Source organism: Mobula birostris, chromosome 4, assembly GCF_030028105.1.
Source record: "Mobula birostris isolate sMobBir1 chromosome 4, sMobBir1.hap1, whole genome shotgun sequence".
Classification (NCBI taxonomy): domain Eukaryota; kingdom Metazoa; phylum Chordata; class Chondrichthyes; order Myliobatiformes; family Myliobatidae; genus Mobula; species Mobula birostris.
This window is the reverse complement of record NC_092373.1, coordinates 174,282,004-174,295,132: the sequence shown is the minus strand read 5'-3', so window position 1 is coordinate 174,295,132 and position 13,129 is coordinate 174,282,004. Positions and strand designations below refer to the sequence as shown.

Here is a 13,129-nt window from a genome sequence, read left to right as displayed (position 1 = left end):
TCCCCTGCCGACTCTTATTTCCATCCTCGTCTGCATCCCACATTTTTTCAAGTTGTTTGGACTCTAATCCAAGAACGATTCATGAAGCCCACACAAATGCATCAGCTCCCTCTCTCCCCAGCACTGGTGAGTTCAAAGTTCAAAGTGAATTTATTTTCAAAGTACACATATTTCACCGTATAAAAACTCTGAGGTTTGTTTTCTTGCAGGCATTCACAGTAGAACCAAGTACAATAGAATCAATGAAAAACTACACAGAAAGACTGGCAAACAACCAATGTGTAAAAGAAAACAAGCTGTGCAGATACAAATAGTAAATAAATAAACAAATACAAACATTAATTAATTAATGTTGTAGAGTCCTTGAAAGTGAGTGTTCGGTGTTGACGTGAGTGCACACGGGTTCAGAAACCCTGATGGTTGAAAGGTAATAACTGTTCCTGAACCGGGTGGTGTGGGATCTAAGCCTCCAATATCTTCCTGATAGCAGCTACGTGGGATAGTTGTACGTTGTTGCCGTTCCTTTCTGCGCCTTTGGTGCATCGGCTGGCAACTTTGCCATTTCCTTAGCATTTTTGTCTGTTTTTTCACGAGGCCGAGTTGCTAGCTCGATGCTCAACCCTCAAGCCCGCATGGATTGAGAGTGGGCAAGGGGCTGCTTGGGGCACTCACTGGAAGTCTGGTGTGGGTGCCACTACACCACTGGCTCATTGTTCAATGTTAAAGCAAACCTAACAGAATACTGTACTTCCAATTAACAGTGGGACCAAGGGAAAATGGTAGAAGTCTGAAAGCTCTTTATCCAGGTACAGAAAGCATTCATAACAGAGTGGGTGAATTACTGGGTCAAGTAAAATAAACATTTGTAATGTAGTCATACTGGAGGTATGGCTCCTGGTAAAAAAGAGAAGGAGGGATGAGATCAGACATCACTGATTTAAAGACAGAATGAATTTGAGGGACTGCGTCACTATTGATGATGATGATGATCATGGTGGCGCAGTGAGATCAGCACCGGGCTCGAGAACGGAGGTTCCCGAGTTTGATCCAGTGACAGACCGCTACTGTGCACACTCTCCCTCCGCGCCAGGTTGATGTCGAGCTCGCAGACTCGGCCTTGTAAAAATAATACTGAGAAATGTCTGTGCGAGGAGTGGCGCCCCACACAGCCTTTCGAACTGTGCCTTGTAAGGCATGAAAATGCCCGACGCTGGCCTCTCAGGTCTGAGTCGACGTCATCGTCATCATCATCATCGTCACTATTAGAGGCTTTCTATTCTAGTGCTGAAGATGTTTACTAAGATGCTGCACGGATCAGAGAGTGGATCCTATAAGGGAGAGGTTGCACAAACTTGGACTGGTTTCTCTGGAGTGGGAGGGGCTGAGGGGAGATCTGGTAGAAGTTTATAAGATTTTGAAAGACATAGACAGACTAGAGAGCTGGTATCTATTTTTCCTCAGGGACAAAATGTTTAACTGGAGGGCATGCATTTAAAGTGAGAGGGGTTAACTCAAAGGTTAACCCAAAATGTGCTGCCAGGGATGAGCATGGAGGCAAGTACAACAGAGGCAGCTAAGAGGCTCTCAAATAGGCACATCAATGTGCAGAGGATGGAGGGATATGGACTTTGTGTACGCAGAAGGAATTAGTTAGTTAGGCATTGAACTGTGCTGTACTGTTCTACTTTTTTTTTGTTCCTAAAGTATAATGATATCTTGTCTCAACAAGGAGTACTTAGACTGAAAGGAAATGATGTTAAAACAGGGAAAGCTTGGCATTGATGTCAAACATTTGATTCTAACTCCAAGGCATTGTAGGAGGTGGTAGAAGAACAGCAAGTTATTGAACCTCTGGCTGCACCCACAGGAGGCAAGCGGTGGAAAGGCTGAAACAAGGCAAGAAATTTAAAATAGTTGAAGACGGTGGTACAGGCCAGCAAGCAGAGACCGAAATTAAAGTTGACTCACATCCGGACGAGAGTTCACCAGCTGAAAAAGGAGCGGAGGAAGAAGCCAGCACCACATTTACACCCGGTTTACAGGCTGCACTTCCAACGAGTACTGGGAAGTGAGAAAAATCTGCTCTATTTCTGGCTAGCATGGTTCAATGGGCAAACAGTCTCCCCCTGTACCACAGATATCTAGTTATTCTGGGGAAGGGAATGAACTCTGCTGGTAATGGAAAATGACAAGAAATTTGGAAGTGAAAAGGGTGAGACATAGAGAGTGCCAAACCTATAGGCAACACATTGTCACCATAAACGGGAAGGCTCACATCAACCACAGTTTGCTCTATTGGGCTTTAATCCACACAAAAATGAACTCAGAAAAATGGGTCTCAATAAAAAAACTCAGTCAGCACTCATTTTGTAACCCTTTTAATGCAGGTCACTAAAGGGATTTTCAAAACTTCAAAAAGTCCCTGAGAGGTTTAGGTTTCACAAAGGTATTTGTAGAAGAGGAATGGTTTCCATTTTGAAACAAAAATGTTCTTTAAATAGACTGGATGCCTTCAGCCCAAAGAATGAAGAGCTTTGTTCAGTTTATTTCTCAGAAGTATGAGCATCGAAATGCCATAGCCTTCATCAACACCAAGACAATGATAGAGATTCATTCAACTTTTTTTATTGCAGAATATTTTAAATTTCAATATCATATGTTTACTTGTAAAAAATACACCATACATTTAAATAAGTTTTAAATAACAAATAAATACTGATATATTAAGAAACCTTTGACAATTTCTGCACTCAAACTTGACACATTCCACTGATATGAAGGCAGTAGAGAGAAGGCAGTGTTGGGAGCTTCACCTCAGCACTCAGCCACTGCAGATGTGGCCTGAGTGACCAAACCCCAACAGGGCAGTAGGGTTACTAAACTTCACAATTGCTGGCACGCAAGAGGGAAAGATTACCGAGAGAGAAGCCTCATAGGGTTGCTGGATCATGGCTACGATCCTAATTGAGTAATCCCTGCTGATTGTGCCCATCCCAGCAATGAGCTTCAGTCTCTGGTATTTCACATGAAATACCTATGGATTGTAAAAAGTTGTTTACATAACATGAGTCACGTCCAGCACCTTTGCAGGTGAAATTTTATCCAGTATATGGAGAGCAAAATGGTCCATCTCCGTGCTGTGTGATCGCCGGGAAGATGGGATTAATATAGATGGGTGCCACTGCTCAGCAAGGACCTGGTGAACTGCATGGTCTGTTTTCATGGTGGTCTGCTGTGGCTGCTCCCGGTGTGAGTCCTGCCCTGTCCACCTGCTCCTGGGAGACAACAGCGTGGAGGAAAGGCCTTTCAGCAGGACATTCTCCTGACCAGTCCCTTTCTCCTTTAATCTCTCTGCCCTTGGGAAGCACCATGTTCAGCCACCTCCGTGCCCATTCTGCATTTTCTCGCCAAACCTTCCTGCACCCTTTGATACATTTTTAAAATGCCAAAGATCTTGGTCTCCCTCTTTAGCTCAGTGTCAACTGTTGTCCACCAATATTCTGAGACACACTAGGTCTTTTTTTTAAAAAAACTACATTATAGGCACTATAGGTTACAGTCAACTGTGCTTTAAAGTGTATAATTATTGCATACATCAAAACCAGTGACAAATAAGAAGTAACTGGAGGGAGAGGTGGGCAGAAGTTGGATACATTGGTCTTCATCTTCCAGATGTCCAGCGTAGAACTTCCTGTAGAAACAAATTCATCATGAATTTACACTAGTTTGAGCCAACGGTAAGCATTCCATCAGCAATGTATGAATAGATTCATACTCTATGGGAACAGACCCTTCAGTACACCAAGTCCACTAAATACCCATTTTATACTAATCCCATGTTTTATTCTCTCCCCCCCCCACCCCACCCAGGTGCCACACCCCACCCAACCACGTAGGGCAATTTACAGCAGCCAATTAACCAATTTTTCACCTGTCCCTAGCTATATATTGTGGCAAGCAAATTTTCAAAGAAAATTACAAGCAAAATATACTTGCCCCCCACCACATACACATACACACACACACACACACACACACACCACAAGGATGTCATAGAGTACTGCAGAACAGAAAGAGGCTTTTTGACCCATCTATTCCATGCTGAACTACTATTCTGCCTAGTCCCATTGACCTGGACCCAGACCATAGCCCTCTATGCCATCATCCGAATTCCGCTTAAGTGTTGAAATCGACCTCACATCTCCCACTTACACTGGCAGCTCATTCCACCCTCACGTTCCCCTTAAGCATTTCACCTTTCACCCATAACCCATGACCTCTAGATGTAGTCCCATCCAAACTCAGTGGAAAAAGCCTGCTTGCATTACTCTACCTGTACCCCTCATAATTCTGTATACCTCTATCAGAGTCTGGAAAACTTTGGAGTGATCTAAAAGGATTTATGCAAGTAAAGCAGGCAAAGATCTGATACTCTTCATGTGATGAAAGGGAATTGCTGCCGCCCAGCTCAAACTGGAGGCAGGGAATGATCCTGGTGAGGAACAGGCTACCTTCTAAAGTAACCTTCAACAAGCTGACTTCCTTCAAAACCCCTCAACTTAAATTTCCTTTGGAAATCATTCCCTCTGGAATTAATTCATATTTTTGTCCTTTTGCTGAAGCTCACAGCCCACAGACTAACTTGCACAAGTCTGGTGACCAAGCACCTCAAGGTTCACTTTATAGACCGGTTTGGCACCTAACTATCCTCTGTCACTGAATCTACCAGGAAAGTGACTTACATTTCTAAACCACGATTCCGTTTTCAGATCTCAGTTTCTGTTTCTCCTCATTCACGGTTTCACCTTCAACTCTCATTTTCCTTCTTAAACTGCAACAAGAAGAGTCAATTACAGAAACCGGAATGAAAGCAAAACAACTCCAGCACAAGGCAAAAAGGAATCCGTTGCTAGGGAGAGGGACATGATCGGGCTTGCGAAGAGGATGAAAACCAGTTGGAACAGATGGAACGAGCAGCCTATTTCTGTGCATTTTAAAGAAAAGATTATCTTTATTTGTCACATGAACACGGAAACTTACAGTGAAATGTGCCGTTTGCATCAACAGGCAACACAGTCCGAATGTGCGCTGCAAATGTCGCCATATTTCTGGCGCCAAAATATCGTGCCCACAATTTACAAACCCTAACCTATATACATTTGGAATTTGGAAGGAAACAGGAACACCTGAAGGAAACCCAAGTGACCACAGGGAGAATTACAGTGACTAGTGGAGTGGAGGTCAATGACCAGTGGTGTGCCTCAGGGATCTGTTCTGGGACCCCTACTCTTTGTGATTTTTATTAATGACCTGGATGAGGAAGTGGAGGGATGAGTTAGTAAATTTGCTAATGGCACAAAGGTTGGGGGTGTTGTGGATAGTGTGGAGGGCTGTCAGAGGTTACAGCGGGATATTGATAGGATGCAAAATTGGGCTGAGAAGTGGCAGATGGAGTTCAAGCCAGATAAGTGTGAGGTAGTTCAAATATGATGGCAGAATATAGCATTAATGGTAAGACTCTTGGCAGTGCGGAGGATCAGAGGGATCTTGGGGTCTGAGTCCATAGGACACTCAAAGCAGCTGCGCAGGTTGACTCTGTTGTTAAGGCGGCATACAGTGCATTGGCCTCCATCAATCGTGGGATTGAGTTTAAGAGCTGAGAGGTAATGTTGCAACTATATAGGACTCTGGTCAGACCCCACTTGGAATACTGTGCTCAGTTCTGGTCGCCTCACTACAGGAAGGATGTGGAAACTAGAGAAAGGGTGCAGAGGAGATTTACAAGGATGTTGCCTGGATTGTGGAGCATACCTTATCAGAATAGGTTGAGTGAACTCGGCCTTTTCTCCTTGGAGCGACAGCGGATAAGAGGTAACCTGATAGAGGTATTCAAGATAATGAGAGGCATTGACTCTGTGGATAGTCAGAGGCTTTTCTCCAGGGCTGAAGTAACTTGCATGAGAGGGCACAGTTTTAATGTGCTTGGAAGTAGGTAGGAGGAGATGTCAGAGGAAAGTTGTTTCTTTTAAAAAAAAAACGCAGAGAGTGGTGAGTACGTGGAAAAGGCTGCGGTGGCGGTGGTGGAGGCGGAAATGATAGGGTCTCAGAGCTTACATGGAGCTTAGAAAGATAGAGGGCTATGGATAAGCCTAGGTAGTTCTAAGGTAGGGACATGTTCAGCACAGCTTTGTGGGCCGAAGGGCCTGTATTGTGCTGTAGGTTTTCTATGTAATTACAAACTCCTTACAGACAGCAGCAGGAAGAGAACTACAGTCACTGGCACTGTAAAGCGTTACCCTACTGTGCTGCCCATTTGATGCAAATGGTCTGGTTTAGATCTCTTGTGACGTTATGGAAAACAGCCCAGAGGTGCTGCAGTTGTTTCCTGAAAAAATTTCACTCCAGGAATATGTTTCAACAGGTTCCAGAGGTAATTTGAATGTTCCAACCATGATTAATATCCGCACCGCAAAAACGCAGATTTGTCCAATAATAACTTCAATAAAGTTAACAATTAAGTCAGTTTTGAAGTTGCCAGTTATAGCTTCTTGCATGCTTTACTACGCCACTCCTCACTGGTTGACAGTTGGTGAAGAGCACCAAAAGACAAAGGTAAAAGAATAATTAGAGTTGTACACTTAGAAACGGGCCCTTCAGTCTGTTTTAGCCTTCTTCAGGCTCCTTTGACGGAAGGAAGGTTACTGAGCTTAGTTTGTTGAGCCCAGGATATGCCCTAAGGAATTAGAGTAATGATCTGGGGCTGGGGTGATTGACATCCAACAACGACTTTCTTTGTGACACGATCATTGGCGTTTCCCCTCGATATCCAGGGGACTCCCTGAGGCTGCACCACGCTGCCTTGTTGTCGAAGGCAGTCACAGTCACCTCACCTCTGGAGTGCTGCTCTTAGGTTGACATTTGGACCAAGGCTATGATGAGGTTCTGGAGCAAGTGATGCTGGTGAAGACCGCACCGTGCATTGACAACAGGTTATGATGAGTAGCTGATGGTTAATAGCATTGTCATCACCCCGCTGAGAATTGAGAGTGGATATTAAACAGATTGGATTGTTACTGCTTTTGGCAAGCAGGACATACCCAACAATATAGAAAATTACACAGGTAGTTGCCAGAGTTGTGATTGTACGGACACAACTTGGCTAGAGGCATAGTCCCGACTGGGGGGGACTATGTTATGTGCAGGTCCACGTTATGCAGTTGGAATGTCGTCTGCTCCCTTGCTCTATCCGTACTCTCAGCCATTTATTAACATCAGGTGGAATAAATGGGAATATGTGAAGGCTGCAGTGCCTGTGAGACCTCGGGAGGGAAGCTGAGGTGGATCATTCACCTCAGCACTTCTGACCGAACACAGTTGTGAGTGCTTCAGCCTCGGCTCCAGCTCCCTTAGGCTGGATCCTGTGTCACTGAGGATGGGGATGTTCTTGGAACCTCCTCCTCCTTCTCCCGTCAGTGGAGGAATTGTCCAGCACAGTTCATAACCAGATGCGGTGGGGCTGCAGAGCTGCAGTCCACCCTGCTGGCTGTGGAACCACTTGCTGCATGTCGTTTAGCAAGCAAGCTACATTTACGCAATCTTTTTCAGCATAACCATCAGACACCTGTGCAGGGCAGATTTGAGATGTGGGAATTTCTAGTGCGCAAGTTCAATGCTCAATAAAAGTTTCTAGGGTTATACTTACTGCAATGTCACGGCAACTGTCACAGCAGTTAGTGTGAAGATGGCCAGAGCAACACCTACAACTATCAGCGTTACGGAGAGATCGTGGAACTGCTTCTTGTTTTTGCCGGTGTGCAATACTTGTATCCCACAACGCTCGTTCTGATATCCAGGAAGACATCTGCATGGGAGGAACAGCAATGGGAATAAAGAAGTCAGCAGGGATGAAAATGGGAATGATGAAATGACCATTATTTAGTGTGGAGTTAAGATTTACAAGTCTAGAGTACTAACAGAGTTCTGGCCTCCATATTACAAAAGCATCCAAGTTGGTTTACAAGTATTTTTACCAGAATAGAGACCTTATGACTATCAGGAAGAGATCAATACCTGGGAGTCCAATATTTAGAAAGGAGAGGTGGACTGGGGGCAGGGGGAGGATCTTAGGGGCTTCAGTAGAATAGATGTGGAGAAAATATTTCCATATGTGGAAGTGGGTAGTGAGTACAAGGCACTAATAAATGCAGCAGGGAGCTCAGAGCATGGTTCCTCCCTAGAGAGGGCTGAGATGTCCCCACAGAAAGGAGTTGACGTGAATAGTAATCAATCATATTGACAGTGTTTAAGATCAACAGATCTTGGAGACAGTGATAGATGTCACCTTTGGGTCATTGTAGAGGGGTGTGGGAGAATATTGTTGTAGAGAAGAACCAGTAAAGCAGTGGACTGAACACAATCTGTTATATAATATTCTTAATACATCCAAAGTTCCCAGTTTTTAATAAACTCATTTTGGACAGTAAACTCTGCATAACTCTTCCACTGAACACCAAAGTTACCTGTACGTGCACAGAGAAGTGTAAGGATAGCAGAGGATTTTAACTGGAAGCTCTTTGAAAAAGGGTCAATAAAACTCTGGCTTGAAAATGAAGAACACCAAAGTTTGGTGAATAAAAGGCAAAAAGTTGGTGGAGCAATAGTTTGCCTTCTTCCCAGTAATAGCTGAGGACCACATCCCAATCCTCACCACATTGACTGTAGAAACACCATAATACTGCAAGCTTCTGCGAGTGTTAAATATCACATCCCACTCTCTGGTTCTACTGTAGCAGAGGCATGCATTAAACCAAAGTAGATACTTTGCAAGGAATGTATTGCAATATCAGAAATAATTTTTGCACATCAGGCATGTTCAGAAAATAAAAATTCAACTTCTCAAGCCTTTGAGGCCACAATTGAAAACATTAAGGCAGATCAACAAACCAAAGCCAACAAGGATTAAGGGCTTAGGGAGAGAGTGGATGTGTGGAGTTCAAGCATCAGTCATGAAATAATGAGATAGCAGTACTAACTTAAGGGCCAAGTGGACTTTTCTGTTTTAACATTACAACATACAAGGTTGCCAGCCATCTTCAATCACAATAGGAACTTTAATGCAGCAAAGCACCCTGACAAACAGTGCTTGACGTCAAGCCATGGGCAGTGAGGACCAAAGCTTGGTGCAATAGACAGGAAATGGGGAGGCAGTAGTATAGGGAGGAAATTCCTAGGCAGCAGGCCAGACAGTTGAGGACACAGCACTAAATTTTAACTATTCTGTAAAACACACTTCCTGCATTTAAAAGTACTCCTGGCCACCCTTATATAGATGCAGAATATAAACTTATTATTTAGTATGAGCCCTACTATGGGTTTCACTTACATGCAAGAGGGCTTATTCAGTTCTTTCAGGTACTTGCACTTTCCATGGATGCAGTAATCTTTGTAAATGGTTTTGCAGAAATTTCGCTTCCTTTTTCCATTTTTATTTTTCTTCCTCTTGCCCTTAAGATTTTTTGAGTTATTTTTCTTTTGGTCTTTGCCTTCGGGTTTCACGACAGCTTGAACTGCAAGCACAAGTCAACAGATGTTATTGAAACATGGTCCACAAACTCTTCTCATGTACCAACAATGTAAAACACGGAATCATTTCCCTCTGCACATTGTATCACAAACGTGCACACAAGCAAACACAGATCAATTGAATTTCTAGATTTTATACAAATCATTCATCCCCAATAACATTCTCCGTAACTTCTACAGCACCAGAGGCCATTCTGCCCATTTTTTCATCACACCCAAAAAAAAAAGACTTGGAGACCAACCCTACCTCCTGATCCGTAACCCTCAAAGGTGGCCAGGGACTTCCAAACAAGCTCTACCTCCACCACACATTAGCCAAAAAAACCTTTCCTTAAATCCCTTCATATATGCTTTGCTATCTTGGTAAAGCTGCTAACATAAACAAAAGACTGCACACATCCCGGACATTCTCTTTTCTCCCACCTCCCAACAGGCAGAAGGTACAGAAGCCTGAAAGGATGCACCACCAGGCTCATGGACAACTGTTAACAGACTGTTGAACTCACCTCTTGTAGGACAAGATGGACTCTTGACCTCACAATCTACCTTGTTGTGGCCTTGCACCTGATTTTCTGCCTGTCCTTTCTCTGTAACTGTAACACAATATTCTGTTCTTGTTTTCCCTTGTGCTGTACTACCTCAAAGCACTGATGTGATAAAATGACCTGCATGGATGGCATGCAAAACGAACTTTTCCACTGTCCCTCAGCACATGTGCTAATAATAAATCAATTTATTGACAATGCTACTAAGGGAGCACAACTTTCCCCTTCCCACTGACCACAGCCTTCAAGCAAATCTCCCCTCCGCCATCAATTTAAATCAGAGTTTTCATCAATAGAAACGTATGACCACGCATCCTGCAACAGTTGTAGCAGGGCCCAGTATTCACCCACTCAAAAACTGATCTAATTCTGGCCTCAACATCACTGACGAAGGGTCTCGGCCCGAAACGTCGACTGTACCTCTTCCTAGAGATGCTGCCTGGCCTGCTGTGTTCACCAGCAACTTTGATGTGTGTTACTCAACATCACTTTCCTAATCTCTCCTCATATCACTTGTAGTTCAAATGCCTGTCTATCTCTAATCGTTCCCTCCAGCTCTCACTGGGCCAGATATGCTCAACTGAGTCAGAATTTTATCTTGAATACATAAAACATCCTGCTTGGCTTCAGCATGTGTGAAGGCTTTGATTGGCACAAATTGGACAAATAAATCCTGGCAGGTTGGGATGGAGGAAGGAGGGGACAATTTAAACTCATACCGACAATTAACAAGACTGTAATTTCAAAATTCTACCTCCGGCTGAATTTGGGCATTACTTTTCATCTCAGTAAGGGAAGTAACAGTAGATCGGCTTGCAGATTAATCTGAAACCGGTCCAGGAGTCCCTGTGAGAGCTACATTGCCAAATTCTAGCACAACACCTCCCTACACGTCACTCCAGGTAAAACCAGCTGCACCATTTATTTCTTGCCACCAGTTAATGATTTTACAAATTGCAGGGTGACTTGGATAGGTTAGGTGAGTGGGCAAATTCATGGCAGATACAATTTAATGTGGATAAATGTGAGGTTATCCACTTTGGTAACAAAACCAGGAAAACAGATTATTATCTGAATGGTGGCCGATTAGGAAAAGGGGAGGTGCAACGAGACCTGGGTGTCATTATACACCAGTCATTGAAAGTGGGCATGCAGGTACAGCAGGCGGTGAAAAAGGAGAATGGTATGCTGGCATTTCTCGCGAGAGGATTCGAGTACAGGAGCAGGGAGGTACTACTGCAGTTGTACAAGGCCTTGGTGAGACCACACCTGGAGTATTGTGTGCAGTTTTGGTCCCCTAATCTGAGGAAAGACATTCTTGCCATACAGGGAGTACAAAGAAGGTTCAGCAGATTGATTCCTGGGATGGCAGGACTTTCATATGATGAAAGACTGGATGAACTAGGCTTATACTCGCTGGAATTTAGAAGATTGAGGGGGGATCTTATTGAAACATATAAAATTCTAAAGGGATTGGACAGGCTAGATGCAGGAAGATTGTTCCCGATGTTGGGGAAGTCCAGAATGGGGGGTCACAGTTTAATGATAAACGGGAAGCCTTTTAGGACCAAGATGAGGAAAAACTTCTTCACACAGAGAGTGGTGAATCTGTGGAATTCTCTGCCACAGGAAACAGTTGAGGCCAGTTCATTGGCTATATTTAAGAGGGAGTTAGATATGGCCCTTGTGGCTAAAGGGATCAGGGGGTATGGAGAGAAGGCAGGTACAGGGTTCTGAGTTGGATGATCAGCCATGATCGTACTGAATGGCGATGCAGGCTCGAAGGGCCGAATGGCCTACTCCTGCACCTATTTTCTATGTTGCTATATTTAAGTTGGCCAGCAATAGTCTGTTACCCGTTCCAATCTACCCGGGGGGAAATGGCAAGGAGTTAAACTCTGGGTGCTTCGAACCAATCAACAGTTAGCTTAAACTTAGACTGTAAGGGGTGTCTGGAACTGACGGAACGTCCTGCTTTAAAACAATGCACTGAAGGTAATATTATTGAGAGCTTATTGACCTCTTGCTGGTGACGTTACGTCGTAAAGCTCTTCCGACCCCGAGAGCTCATAGTCTTCTGAATAATCCTCCTCATCATCTTCTTCCTCCTCCTCCTCCTCTTCCTCGGAGTCCGTGAATCGCTCGGGGACGAGTTGCGGGGTGACACCATGGCTGGTGGTGGAGACACTGGAATCTGGAACCCCCAACGCCGTCACTGTTTTACTCTCCTCCTCGTCCCGAGGAGATCCTCTAACTGTACAACCTAAATACAGAAGAGATTTTTAAAACTCAAAAAACTTGAAACATTAAGCGACCACAACGCTACAATCCTGGCGCGAGGCATGTCCGTGGAAAAGCAAAATGCAGCCTATATCGTCAGGGTGTCCTAACCTCCAGCCGGAGAGAGCTGGGAGCGACTGAGAGTGTAAGGCGGTTAACCTTTCTTGTTAACAGTTGGGTTTGACAGCCCCAAATTCTCTTTACCTCGCATGAAGATTGCAAAGATCAAAGTAGGCGAGAATTATGTTTTTACCTGCAGTTAGCAGCAGAGCTAACAGCGTGATGTGCAGCCTGACCATCTTCAGCAGCGAGCGAGGATCAGACAGGTGTGCGGAATACCTGCGATTCACCCGGTATAAGCAGGCATTCACACCCCGTGACGTCACCAGTCCCGCCCCTCCCCCCGCCCTCGGGGGACGGCGTCACCGTAGTACGGAGAAAGTTTATGAATGAATCCTAAACCGAGGGATTGAGCGAAGCAGGGAGTGCCGTTACTGAGGGAACGGCACTGTTTGTGAGGGGCGGCTTTGAGGGAGCGCCGCGCTGTGGGGGGGGGAGGGGCGCAGTACTGAGGGAGTATCACACTGTAGGAGAGGCAGTACTGGGGGAGCGCCGCAATGTCTGAGCTCTTTTTCTTCTCGGGGGAGAGGTTCTATTAGACACAGCCAACCCTCAAGATCAGACCTTGAGACAGAGAATCTGGTGGATATAGCAAATGCCTA

At 44.6% G+C, this 13,129-nt stretch overlaps 1 protein-coding gene across 1 annotated transcript; it reads right to left on the bottom strand.

The window, feature by feature from the left end:
- Positions 1-2,617: 2,617 nt before the first annotated feature.
- LOC140196074 (amphiregulin-like) lies at positions 2,618-12,772 on the bottom strand. The gene is made up of 6 exons (XM_072254783.1): positions 12,661-12,772; positions 12,148-12,390; positions 9,383-9,566; positions 7,703-7,861; positions 4,743-4,831; positions 2,618-3,691 (listed from the first exon to the last, which is right to left on the bottom strand). The coding sequence occupies exons 1-5, from the start codon at positions 12,704-12,706 to the stop codon at positions 4,747-4,749; spliced, it is 717 nt and encodes a 238-aa protein (XP_072110884.1). The 5' UTR covers positions 12,707-12,772; the 3' UTR covers positions 2,618-3,691; positions 4,743-4,746.
- Between the last annotated feature and the right edge of the window lie 357 nt (positions 12,773-13,129).